At 45.6% G+C, this 14185-nt stretch overlaps 1 protein-coding gene across 5 annotated transcripts in view; it reads left to right on the top strand.

Moving 5' to 3' along the window:
- Positions 1-2304, top strand: part of ANP32A (acidic nuclear phosphoprotein 32 family member A) — a 108593-nt gene extending 106289 nt beyond the window's left edge. For all 5 annotated transcript variants that reach the window (XM_029574440.1, XM_029574443.1, XM_029574438.1 and 2 more), the window contains one exon: positions 1164-2304. In XM_029574440.1, the coding sequence (XP_029430300.1) occupies positions 1164-1225 (62 nt within the window). In that variant the 3' untranslated portion in view covers positions 1226-2304. The remainder of the gene's footprint in view (positions 1-1163) is intronic.
- The last annotated feature ends 11881 nt before the right edge of the window (positions 2305-14185 follow it).

The raw sequence follows: 14185 nt of genomic DNA, 5'->3' as shown, positions 1-14185 counted from the left end.
GCTCTGCACAGCATGGACTGCAAGGCGTGCTCTTGCCTTTTATCTTGAGCGCACGGCAGCCCACAGGCAGTCCATGCAACCCAGTCTCCTTTGACAAAAACAGACTTGGCATTGTGGTGGGCAAGCAGACCCTGTCCAACTGGTTGACAGACTGTATATCCTGCTGCTAAGAGCAGGTGGGCCTTCTGCTTGGAGGACACGTCAAGGTGCACTCAGTTCACACCATGGCAGCATCGGTGGCTTGCTTTCATGCAGTTCCCATCACTGAGATCTGCAGGGCTGCAACATGGAGCTCCCTACACGTTCACTGCCCATTACTGTTTGGACAAGGATAGTTGACATGACAGTATCTTGGGCCAGTCTGTCCTTCGTAATCTGTTCCAGGCATAAGAAACCAACTCTCCCTACTTGGGGCCCAGTATCTGGTTCTTGCTTCCTCCCGTTGCAACCCACAGCATTTGTTGTTGTGCCCATTGGCATGTGGTTTAGTGTTGTTGGTCATGTTATTGCCGGGGGCAGTGCACAGCTTGGTATTCACCTATCTGTGAGGACTACCATCCTGCTTGTCCTAGGAGAACACCTGATACAGGTAAGCAACACTTTTTTCTCTCACCAATGCTAGCCCTGCCCTAACCTTTTTCTCCACAACAAACCATTCCAAATATTAAGACCTTTGTTCCCATTGTCTACATTCTCCACATCTTATCTGTCGTGTCTGTGTATCCTGACTAGATTGCAAGTTCCAGGGAGCAGGGATAATCTCTTATTTGTGAGTACTGTGTGACTATAGTGTGGAGAAGGGTGAGGTAGGACACTGTGAATAGACAGTATGGAGAAGGACATAAACTGTAGAGTGCAATTTTTTGTACTCTTAACTAAAAGTGCACTTTGAATAGCTTCTATTTAAAAGGGAGATTTTGGTATTAGGGGTTATGGAAATTTTGAAACTCTCTCTCCTGGCATTGTAATGAATTGGTTTATCCAGCAAATGAGATGGCCTAGATCTGGCCTGCCTTATGGTGTGTCTGGGCACAATCTGCCGCATAGTATTGTTGGGCATGGCCTGCAGCACTGCCTCTGCCTCATGGTGTCTTTGTGCTAGCTGTGCATAAGAATGCTGAGGGAATGATTGTGTGTTATAATCCAGTCCCAATCTTTTTCAGAAGAAGAAAGGGGACAAAAGAGAAAACGAGAACCTGAAGACGAGGGGGACGAAGATGATTAAAATGAAAAATCAAAAGTTTTTGAAAATTTCCTATTGTAATTTGACTGGTTTTACTCTGTATTTCCCCTTCCCTGAGATTTTTTTTTGGTTGTTGCCTTGCTGTGGGAATAAAAGAAGTGTATTGGGTGGGTGAGGGAATAAAAGGACTTGCTGTGCGGCCACTCCTCAAACTTATTTCTCCCTTTTGTCTTCAGTTGGTTCAGTTTTTGTAAAATGCAACAGTAAATATAAACCAAGTGGGACTTTGTTTCTTCTTGTTGGAGTGGATAGTCTTGATATTGTTTAAAATAAGCAAATAACACCTTGGGCATATGCGTGCAGAGTGAACACGTGCTGGTTGATATTTTAAGTAGGGCACTGATTATTGTAAGCATACCCTGGGATAATTTTAGGTTTTGCAGACCTAAGAGCACAGCAGCATCTCCCCAGTAGTTTTTTGTATTTTGTTGGTGAATGACTGCCATTTTCAGAGGCGGCTGCTTCCTGCAGTCCTGTAGGTGAGGCTTATTGCTGTGTGTAAATACTGACCAAAAACGGGGCTGTCTGTTTGTCTGTTTCCTATTATGTGCGGTGACTTTCCCTGCTGCCTCGGTACCTAATTCAGATACTGAAAATGGCAGACATTAGCTAAAAAGAAAAACAAAACAAAACCTTGTCCTGAAGAAATAAATGATACATAATAAAATCAGAAAGAAACTTGGAAGAGGTGTGTAATATATCATGGAAAATGAAGTCTCTTAGAGTAAGAAGTTGCCCCACACAGGATGTCATTACACCCCCTCCAAGCCATGAAGAGCAGCTCCCCCCACCCCCTTTTCCTACACTTGATCACCGAATACTAATACAGAACTGTATTTTCTTACCTAGTGGAAATCTGTTAAAGCTGAAAATACCCTGCAATTCTATGGGTTTTCTTTCAGTTCTCTTGAAGATAGCTTTACAAGTGACTCTTCTTTTCTAGCCAAGAAATCATCTGTATAAAACATTTGCAGCTGTTCTCCTCCCTCCCCCAGAAGAGACAAAAGTTGAGTTTTATGTCTGTTTGTCATTGATAAATTTCAATAAATCTTTTTTATACACTTGTGTTGCTTATTTGAATATATGAGCCACCCTCAATAAAGACATCCCTCCTTTCCAAATCCTGTACTACAGTCCTAGCCAGAACCACCATCTCGCCCAATCTAAGATTCCAAAAAACATGTAAGAGACCACTTTCTTTTTTTTTATTCAAGTTTTTATTGATTCAGACTTCCAAACCAATGACAGTAAAGAAAATGGATGTGCAAACCCAATAAAGTATCCATAAACAGAACTTAGTGCCATAGATCGTACTAATGCATGTATTCAAAAATTTCCCAGTCTCCACCCTCCCCCCACTTTTTAACATTCAACCATACTTCATTAGGATGCCAGATTTTTTTAAATTAAACTAGTCTAATTATTATTATTTTTTTTTAACCATAGTTAGTTTCCCTATAAGATAAGCTAGCTCCAGTCTTTGAAGTACATCAGTGAAGGTTGATGTATTATGTCTTTTCTATCAGGCAGCTACCCCACAACGGGCTACTAAAATAAGCTGGGATATCAAAATTTGTAAAGTGATGGGTGCCCTGGGTACCAGTAACCTGCAAGAGAAACAATTTGGGCTCTTAAAATATTGTTTATTTCCTTAACCAATTTTAAAACCTCATCCCAAAAATTTAAAATAAAGGGCCAATCCCACTATATATGAAGAAAAGTGCCTACCCCTCCATGTTCACACCAACAGTGGTCAGGAAACATTGGATAATTTCCTAGCGTGTAGTGGATGGACTCAGGACAGATGGGTATAGTGTACTCTTGACAGCAGTTGGAGACGGATCAGATTTCAATCTGACGTCAGCCCTAGTACATATACATATAAAATGAAACTGGGAGAGAAACAGGTGGCAGTGGCACATTCTCTCCCAGTTTCATTTTCTTCTGCTTTAAGCTGGCTTCCAGTCCTGGATTTCTATACTAAAATGATTTCTTTTAAGTTTAGGGGCAGGACTCCCATTTTGTTCACTGCTACTAGTACTTCTCAAAGGCTGGACAGGCTCTGCAGAAACACCTAATTCTCTACCCCTGTCATTCCTTCCTCTTCTCTTTCCTCGCAGTGGCATGATGGAATTTGAAGTGCCTAGTGGGGGTTTTAATATTACAATGCATTCATAGTATATTCTAGTACTGAATGAGTTTCAATTTTACTTAATCCAGTTCACAGACAGTTCATGTCGATGCTTAGCAAGCACTGCCAACTTGCCAGAGTTAGCTTGCTAGTGTAGAAACTCAGTCTCTATCTTTCTAGGGCTATCCTTCATAATGTGTGTGCAAAAGTCTGTGCACTGCTGACTGATTCCTTTTCCCACATTAAAAAAAAAACAGAAAAAGAACCAGAAAGGCTGGCAAAGTTATGCTTCACTTCAGTTTATCTGCAAATAAACTGAGTGCTGAGTCAGAAAGATACAAAAATCAGTCTTCACTGGCACTGCTTTAGTTTCCATTCCAACCCTGCTCCCATTGAACCCAGAAAGCAGTGCCACTGTCTCTGTCTTTCTGTCACAGTGCATGAGAGACCACTGACTGCAGCAGAGATTATCAGACAAAGTCCTTTGCCAATGCCTACTTTTTTTAAAGCTTCTCTTAACTCAGCTTCCAAAAAGAATTCCTGCACTGCAAAATCCAACAGAGCAAATGGAGTTTCTTTGCACATGCTCAGACCTTCCAGTGAGAGGATGTCAGCATTACTTGATTCAGATGGCAGCTATAAGCTAGATAAAAAGATGCGTGAGTGATTTGTCCTTTCTCACAGGACAAGCAGGATGGTAGTCCTCACATATGGGTGACATCATCAGGATGGAGCCCAATCACGGAAAACTTCTGTCAAAGTTTCCAGAACTTTGACTGGCCCCTACTGGGTATGCTCAGCATGGCACTAACCCTGCAGCCAGCAGGGTTCCCCCTTCAGTCTTCTTTTTTCCACACAGCAGTAGCCTCGTGGTTTAGGAGCTCTGAAGAGATTCCTGACAGGAAATTTCCTCACGGAGTTAATTAAAATTAGTTTGCCCCACAGGGGTCCCTCCTCTACCTTTTCTCAGGCCACGGTACTCCGGTAAGTTTTTCACCGTTTTTCGTTGATTACCGTCTAGTTTGGCCCTCGCGGCCTACTGGCTGTCGACCGTACCGCGGCTCGATTTTTTCTATGGCCATGGCGTCTGGTTTCGTCGGTGCCCGGACTGTACTCTCACCATGTCTATCACAGACCCTCATGGAGTCTGTTTAATGTGTTTAGGCCATGAGCATGATGACTTGCACCAAATGTGCCCTCATGACACCAAAAGGTCGCAAAGCCAGAATGGAGAAGATGGGACTCCTTTTCCGTGCTCACACCCCGACGCTGTCCATCACATTGACGTCATCGGAACCGGCACCGTTGAAGTCGCACCAGCATCGACAACCGTCCGGTGACCGCCCGCCATCGCTGTCTTCACGGCCATCGACTCCCGTTTCTCCCCCTCAAGATCAAGGGGATCGTAGAGAGAAACATCGCCATCAGCATCGTACGTCTCGGACCATCAAGGGAGCAAAATCATCGACATCGCCACCGTCCGAGCCACCATCGAAGAAGCCCCATCCAGGAATGGCACCGACCACTCCTGCGACCGGGACATCGAGGCCACCCTCACCCGATCGGGGTTTGGGAGTTGCGATTCCGCCCGTAAAGGTGGTTCCTCCGACTGTGCTTCAGCCTCCCTCTTCCGTCACGGAGCTGGGGCTGATTGCCCCAGGTCTCCGGGAAGAACTGGACTGGCTGGTCCAGGAGGCCATCGACAAGGCGATGGCAACGACTCCAGGTTCCTCCGGCACAGGCACCAAGAGTGGAACCGGTCACCGACCCGATTCCAGCAGCACTGGCACTGCTGCTCTCCCGGATGGAGGCGCTCATGACTGCCCTTCCACCGGTGATTCCCGGGTCTCCAATGGCTCCGGTGCGCTCCCGATGACAGCTTCATCGGGAGGAGAAACACCGTTCCGCATTCCTCCTTCGGGGGTATTGCCTCAGCCATCGATGCCATGTTGTCCCTCGCCACCGATTCATTCATCGGGGACGATACGCACATCGGCGCCATCGATGCCGGCACCGATACCCCCCAGGGCGTCCATGGTGCCCCCGGTGATTCCTTCGATTTTCTCGGAGCCTCAGCCGGGCCCTTCGGGTATCCAAGCCCCTTCTCGTCCTATAGGTCAGCCTGCTGATCCTTATGACACCTGGGGTGATGATACTTCCACAGACACCGATGACTTACCTTCACCTCCCTCTCCTACTGAAAGTAGAAAGCGTTTTCCTCCAGAGGGACCTCTCTTTCATTAATTTTGTGAAGGAAATGTCGGAATTGGTCCCTTTTCAGCTTCAGACGGAGCAAGATGATATGCACCAGATGATGGAGCTTCTCCAGTTCCTGGATGCCCCTAAAGTTATCACTTCTATTCCCATTCATCAAGTTCTTCGTGACCTCAAAAAGAACTGGGAAAACCCTGGATCCATTGCCCCAGTACACAGAAAAGCTGACACTACCTATCTAGTACAGTCAGCCCCTGGCTTTCAAAAATCTCAGCTCGACCACCACTCAGTTGTGGTAGAATCAGCTCAAAAGAAAGCAAAAAGGACGAAGCCTCACTCCTCTACCCCCTCCTGTCAAGGAACACAAGTTCCTGGACAATATTGGTCGATGAGTGTTCCAAGGGGCCATGCTCATCTCCAGAATTGCTTCTTACCAGCTGTACATGACCCAATACAACAGGGTCATTTTCAAGCAAATACAGGACTTCGACGAAACCCTGCCTGACTAATTCCAAGAACATCTTCAAATCCTTGTCAACAAGGGGTTTGAGGCAGGAAAGCATGAGATAAGAACAGCTTACGATATTTTCAACACCTCCACTAGAGTGTCTGCAACTGCCATTTCGGCAAGACGCTGGGCCTGGCTCAAGTCTTCTGACCTTTGCCTAGAAGTACAAGACAGGCTCTCTGACCTGCCCTGTATAGGAGATAATCTGTTTGGTGAACAGATCCAGCAAGTAGTGGCTGAATTAAAGGACCATCATGAGACCCTCAAACAGCTCTTATCGATACCTTCTGACTTCCCTTCTAGACAGCCCTTCAAGAAGGACTCTAAGAAGTCATTCTTCCGCCCAAGGAAGTACTATCCTCCACCAACAAGGTCCCGAGTTACGAGGCCTTATCAAAAATCTCAGCCTCGCCAGCCCCGGAAGCAAAAGCCACAAGCCGCTCCCCAGCTGGGGCCTGCTTCAGATTTTTGACTTTCCCTTGGAGAGCAGCAGCCTGATTCCTCTGCCAGGCATACCAGTGGGAGGTCGATTGTGCCACTTTCATGGCATTTGGCAATCAATCACTACCGACCAATGGGTGCTAACTATTATTGCTCAGGGTTACCACCTGAACTTTCTTACTCTTCCACCGGAATCACCACCTCTACAAGTGTGGAGAGTAACCGACCACTCTGTCCTTCTGGAGCAGGAGGTTTCCCTTCTTCTTCAGTTAAGGGCAATAGAACCAGTTCCTCTTTCACAAAAAGGCCTAGGGTTCTATTCCTGGTACTTTTTGATCCCCAAAAAATCTGGGGGGCTTCGTCCAATTCTGGACCTACGTGCCCTCAACAAGTACCTTCACCGGGAAAAGTTCAAGATGGTAACCTTCGGCTCGCTTCTACCTCTTCTACAAAGAGGAGACTGGTTCTGCTCTCTGGACCTCCAGGACGCATACACCCATATTGCGATAGCTCCAGTTCATCGCAAGTACCTCAGGTTTTATTAGGCCCAAGGCACTATCAATACCGGGTGCTTCCATTCGGCCTAGCATCGGCACCACGAGTCTTTACCAAATGTCTCGTAGTTGTCGCAGCCTTTCTCAGGAAAGAAGGTGTTCATGTCTACCCCTATCTAGACGACTGGTTAATCAGGGCCCCAACCCAGCAAGCTGCTAGATCGTCCCTGGATTTGACCCTACACACTCTAATTTCTCTAGGATTTCTCGTCAATTACGAGAAATCTTATTTAGTCCCATCTCAAACCTTGTCGTTCATTGGAGCAGAGTTGGACACCTTACAGGCAAAAGCCTTTCTACCTCAACAACAAGTGCAAACCTTCATGGCCCTAGCTCATCAGTTGCAGTCTCAGTATACAGCAACAGCTCGGCAGTTCCTTGTCCTTCTCGGACACATGGCGTCCTCAGTCCATCTCACACCAATGGCCCGCCTGGCCATGAGAGTCATGCATTGGACTCTGAGATCACAATGGATTCAAGCGACTCAGCCTCTGTCAACCATTGTCCACATCACTGACGCACTCCGTCTGTCTCTCGCCTGGTGGAAAGATCAGAACAATCTCCTCCAGGGACTGCCTTTTCACCTACCAGATCCTCAACTCATTCTCACCACCGACGCTTCCAACCTCGGATGGGGAGCTCATGTGAACGATCTACAGTCACAAGGATTTTGGTCTCCAGAGGAAGCCAAACACCAGATAAATTTCCTGGAGCTTCGAGCAATGCGATATGCTCTCAGAGCTTTTCAGGATTGCCTATCAAATCACGTCATCCTGATTCAGACGGACAATCAGGTGGCCATGTGGTACATCAACAAGCAGGGAGGCACAGGCTCCTTCCTTCTGTGTCAGGAAGCTGCGCAGATTTGGGCGGAAGCGCTCTCCCACTCGATGTACCTCAGAGCCACCTATTTGCCAGGACAATGTCTTGGCAGACAAACTGAGTCGTGTCTTCCAACCACAGGAGTGGTCTCTCGATCCCTCTGTAGCGACCTCTCTCTTTCAGCAATGGGGTCATCCCCAAATAGACCTCTTTGCGTCCCCTCAGAACCACAAAGTGGACAACTACTGCTCCCTCATTCGGAGCGAGTGCTCTCAGCCCAGAGATGCATTCTCCCTCTCGTGGGCAACGGGTCTGCTTTATGCATTCCCTCCACTTCCTCATCTCTCGAAGACTCTCGTGAAGCTCCGTCAGGACAAGGGAACCATGATCCTGATAGTACCTCACTGGCCACGCCAAGTGTGGTTTCTCATACTCCAGGATCTCTCCATCCGCAGGCACATTCCCTTGGGAACGCACCCGCTTCTGATCACTCAGAACGACGGATGTCTACGCCATCCCAATCTTCAGGCCTTGTCCCTGACGGCATGGATGTTGAAAGGTTAATCCTTCAACCACTTAACCTTTCAGATTCGGTTTTTCGTGTCCTAATTGCTTCACGGAAGCCTTCCACAAGAAAGTCTTATTCCTATAAATGGAAAAGGTATTCATCATGGTGTTCTTCGCAATCCCTTGATCCCTTTTCCTGTCCAATCCCAAGGTTTTTGGACTATCTCTGGCACTTATCGGAATCAGGTCTAAAGACCTCTTCCATAAGAATGCATGTCAGTGCGGTAGCCACCTTCCATAAAGGTGTCGGGGATGTCCCTATATCGGTACAACCCCTCGTAACACGTTTTCTTAAAGGCTTGCTCCATATCAAGCCACCTTTATGTCCTCCGGCCCCTTCTTGGGACCTTAATCTGGTTCTCGGTAAGCTCATGAAACCACCATTCGAACCTCTTCACTCCTGTGACCTAAAATATCTCACATGGAAAGTGATTTTCCTTTTGACTATCACTTCAGCTCGCAGGGTTAGTGAGTCACAGGCCCTAGTTACCTATCCGCCTTACACTAACCTCCTGCAGGACTGGGCGGTACTCCGCACTCACCCTAAGTTTTTGCCTAAGGTAGTTTCGGAGTTTCACATTAATCAATCCATCATACTACCTATCTTCTTTCCCAGGCCCCACTCCAACCCAGGGGAACAGGCTCTGCATACCCTCGACTGTAAACAGGCTCTAGCGTTCTACCTAGACCGTACAGTTGCCCACAGGAAGAGCACTCAGTTATTCGTCTCTTTCCATCCCAAGAAATTAGGGCAACCTGTGTGTAAGCAGACTCTCTCCTCCTGGTTGGCGGACTGCATATCTTTTTGCTATCAGCAAGCAGGCATTCATTTCCAAGACCGTGTTAAAGCACACTCTGTGAGGGCCATGGCGACTTCAGTAGCACACCTGCGATCGCTGCCACCTGGAGCTCTCTCCACACTTTCGCAGCCCACTTTTGCTTGGACAAAGCCGGAAGACAGGATTCCATCTTCGGCCAATCTGTCCTGTGTAACCTATTTCCAACGTGACGTACCAACACCCTTCCGCCTGCCCGGTGGGGTTCAGGATGCCCTCTACCAAATTCCACCCCAGTTGTTGTGCCTGTTGCACACCGATGGGTACATTTGGTGCATGTTCGGACATCCTCAGCTCGGTACTCACCCATATGTGAGGACTACCATCCTGCTTGTCCTGTGAGAAAGCAAATGTTGCTTACCTGTAACAGGTGTTCTCACAGGACAGCAGGATGTTAGTCCTCACGAAACCCGCCCGCCGCCCCGCAGTGTTGGGTTCGTAACGTTTTCTTGTTTTATTTTTTCGGCACTGCCTGTAGCTATCAAGACTGAAGGGGGACCCCTGCTGGCTGCAGGGTTAGTGCCATGCTGGGCATGCCCAGTAGGGGCCAGTCAAAGTTCTGGAAACTTTGACAGATGTTTTCCGTGATTGGGCTCCATCCTGATGATGTCACCCATATGTGAGGACTAACATCCTGCTGTCCTGTGAGAACACCTGTTACAGGTAAGCAACATTTGCTTTATCTGGTCTCCTTGCTGACTATGCTATGAAGAGGCTATCACACAGGCAAGTGTTGCTTGCTATAGTTATCAGTTAGTCCCTGCCTGCACCTGCTGTTTGCTAAGTACAGCAATACACTTGAATGGGAAACAAACAAATAAGATGAAAATTGTTTAAATTTGTGGGCACCCTCCATTTGTTTCAGGGGTCCACAAATGAAACAAAAATGGACTGATTCAATGCATTTTACCCATTTGTATCAAACAAATGCATATTCCTACTGCTAAAGTAAAATCACCAACGCCAGAAGTCCTAATGATGGTGCACTATTATTATCCTTCCGAGGGAATTCTGTATCAAAAACTTCAAACCTTTGTATTTTTTAGTTAAAACTTTGTTTTGAGTTTAAATTACTACTCAGTTATATTGTAGTTATTTAAATATAATTTTGATAAATATTGTATGCAAAATGTTAACGTTTTGTGCACAGAATTCCCCCAGGAGTCATCATGTACATTTCTGTGCAAAGGAAAAGGCTGAGAGGCTTTATTGTCTTGAAAACATTTTATTTTAATACTGTTTGTGAACTCCCACAATACTAACCACCATACACTGGAAGTTGAAATGAGCATCACCATAATGTAAGAGACTATAATGTTGCACTGTGCTGCAGAGTGTTTTTTCTTTGAAGGACTTTAACATGAAAAAGTTTGAAACCTATATAGGAAAAAGCCTTGTGTTTTCTGCAGTTTTTTTAATGGCTTTTTCCTGGGGGGCTTACAGTGTGTAGTTGAGGGGTAGCTCAAATATTCTGTGGGCTTTTGGCAGTGGAAAAGTCAGCTTCAGCTTTATAATCCCAGACACTGAAATTTTTGCAGCGAAAGTCCAGGCAAAGGAGTTACCACTCAGTGATCACTTATTTATCCACCTCCAGTTTAAAAGTAGCTGTTATTGCATAGTGATAATGGCAGAGGGAATAGAACCCATGTTCTTTCTGCTCATTTAGAGCATCAGGACAGGGGCCAGCCCAGAGGCTCAGTGTAGAGCTTCCTGGCTTCAATTCCCAGCATAGGTCTTCTGCTCCCTGGGTTGGCTAGGGCTAGGAATGCCACAGACCGTGCCTTACAACCCTTGGATTTTAGGGTCCATGACCACAGGATTCCAGGAGGGTCCCTGTTGCAAGGTCCCCACCATAAACTTGCTGCAGTGACTGAAGTCATTTAGGAAGAGAGAGGAAATCCCCACATAATTGCAAATGAAGGCTTTTAGTGTCAGATCCCAGCCCTGCCGCAGACCAAACTGAAAGACCAAAGGAGGAGAAAGAGCCAGGCCAAATAAAACACAAGACATGGCAGAGAATTACCAGCAGTCTCCATGCAGCCATCGATCTCAGCACTGCTGCAGCCTTTTCGGCAGGGGGTTAAATTGCATTTAGGGAAAACGCTGCCAGAAAGGATATTTTTATTGTAACTATAACCATTTTTTCATAAAATCTCCCCAAAAGATCATTTTAGGTCCATGCAGATGATGTGAACTGGAAGTGACTGTCAGTCATATTCCTTGAAGGGGAAGCTTCAGGTCTACCGGGCAGTAGGGGCCCATTGTTCCAAGCTCTGTGCTTTGTAAAAGCAACCAACTCCTGATAAATAAGTCACAATAATAGTAGGAGCTAAAGCTACAATGAAACCCTCAAACACATTTTTTAACCCCTGTAGTTTGCTATTAATTATTATGGCTGTTTAAGTGCACTCAGAATGCAGTGTGCTATCCCAAACTGCTCCCAGAAGATTAAAATAAAGGGTCCATGAAATATTGGTAACACCCCAGACTTCATTTCAAACACCTCTGCGCTCTGCTTGTTTCATCCTTGGAACAACTCTGCCACCTGGTGGCCAGCACCTGCAACACTAGAAACATTCCTGCAAGAGCTTCCTTCCCTCACCAGGCTAGTGAACTGTGGAGTAAGGGGCCGAAGTACTAAACAATGCTGACACTAGGCATTGTGTTTGTGCTGAAAAATCCCATTTTTGTGTGGATTTTTAGCACTACTCCCAACCCCAGTAAGTAATAGGGTGTCTAGTGTTGAAAATACATGTGGTAAAGTAGAGTTAAAATGCTAGGATTAACATGTCTACATGCAAATTGTAGGGTAATGAGCTTATTAAGTATTCTGAAAATCGGTTAATCAAAATAAATATTACCATTACCCTGCAATGTACGGAGGCATGCTAAAGGACAAATAGCTTTGCACAGATTTGACACCTGGTTCAAAAATCATGTTAAACTTCCCACCGTACATCTCTGAAATACTGAGTACCTGAATGTAATCCACTTTGAAATGCCAACAAGCAGAATATAAATTATACGAAAATTTGATTCCACTAACCCTGACCTTTAAAAAAAAAAAAAAAAAGCCCTGGACTCCACTGTGCAAAGCTGCCCAGGCTTTCTCCCAACTCCCTGCAGATGATTATCTAGAATGAAAGAAAGCTGGAGATGTGACTATCCCTTCCCCCTTCCAAAATTCGGCTAAATAATTGGGAAAATGGGGAAAACAAATGCTGTAAAAACAGAGAAAGTCTCACAGTCCCGACTTCAGCATGGCCAGAAGTAATAGGAAGAATTTTGTGCAACCTCTGTTGCAAGCAGCGAAGGCAATGACTGCATCTAATAACATAGTCTGGGTAAAACAAATAAGCATGGGTGCAGCTTGCTTATTGCGGCGGCTACTACCCCAAACTAATCAAGCTAGATATTTCACTTGGATGCAGCTCCATCACTGCTCTCTACATTAAAGGTGGGGATGGAAGGGAAATAGAACCAAGAGCTAAGAGAAACAGATAAGTATGAGAGAAAATATGTGTGAAGCTTGCTGGGCAGACTAGATGGGCCATTTGGTCTTCTTCTGCCGTCATTTCTATGTTTCTATAGAAGAGAGGGAGAGCCCAAGCTCGTTCTGCAACAAACTAATGTATTAGCCAAAATGAACCGATCAGCCCCTACTAAGTGCTTGGTAACAGCCAAATGCATGATCCTCCTTGATATCCTATACAGCTGTGAGCAACAGCAGCAAGGTACTTTTATTACATTTGGATATCACATGTTAGCTTATAAATCTATTTCTGTCCATAAAGAGATTCCAGACCTTTCGTTGTGAGATCTGGCTGTGTCCACCAGAAAGCTGCCAAGATATTTCACTGTCTTGGGGCTGACGTGGCAAACTCGTACTCTGAATTATCAATGAAAATAGTCCAGGGTAGTTTTAAGGTATTTGGAATTCTCTTGGGATATATTTTTTAGAACATAAGAGCATGCCATGCTGGGTCAGACCAAGAGTCCATCAAGCCCAGCATCCTGTTTCCAACAGAGGCCAATCCAGGCCATAAGAACCTGGAAAGTACCCAAAAACAAAGTCTATTCCATGTTACCGCTGCTAGTAATAGCAGTGGCTATTTTCTAAGTCAACTTCATTAATAACAGATAATGGACTTCTCCTCCAAGAACTTATCCAAACCTTTGTTAAACACAGCTATACTAACTGCACTAACCACGTCCTCTGGCAACAAATTCCAGAGCTTAATTGTGCGTTGAGTGAAAAAGAACTTTCTCCGATTAGTTTTAAATGTGCCACATGCTAACTTCATGGAGTGCCCCCTGGTCTTTCTATTATCCGAAAAAGTAAATAACTGATTCACATTAACCCGTTCTAGACCTCTCATGATTTTAAACATCTCTATCATATCCCCCCTCAGCCATCTCTTATCCAAGCTGAAAAGTCCTAACCTCTTTAGTCTTTCCTCATAGGAGAGCTGTTCCATTCCCTTTATCATTTTGGTCGCCCTTCTCTGTACCTTCATCGCAACTTGAGATGTGGCGACCAGAATTGTACTCAGTATTCAAGGTGCAGTCTCACCATAAGAACATAAGAAAATGCCATACTGGGTCAGACCAAGGGTCCATCAAGCCCAGCATCCTGTTTCCAACAGTGGCCAATCCAGGCCATAAGAACCTGGCAAGTACCCAAAAACTAAGTCTATTCCATGTAACCATTGCTAATGGCAGTGGCTATTCTCTAAGTGAACTTAATAGCAGGTAATGGACTTCTCCTCCAAGAACTTATCCAATCCTTTTTTAAACACAGCTATACTAACTGCACGAACCACATTCTCTGGCAACAAATTCCAGAGTTTAATTGTGCGTTGAGTAAAA

The sequence above is a fragment of the Rhinatrema bivittatum genome, chromosome 13 (genome assembly GCF_901001135.1).
Source record: "Rhinatrema bivittatum chromosome 13, aRhiBiv1.1, whole genome shotgun sequence".
Classification (NCBI taxonomy): domain Eukaryota; kingdom Metazoa; phylum Chordata; class Amphibia; order Gymnophiona; family Rhinatrematidae; genus Rhinatrema; species Rhinatrema bivittatum.
The sequence above is the reverse complement of the archived record's forward strand: the minus strand, read 5'-3'. Positions and strand labels throughout refer to the sequence as shown.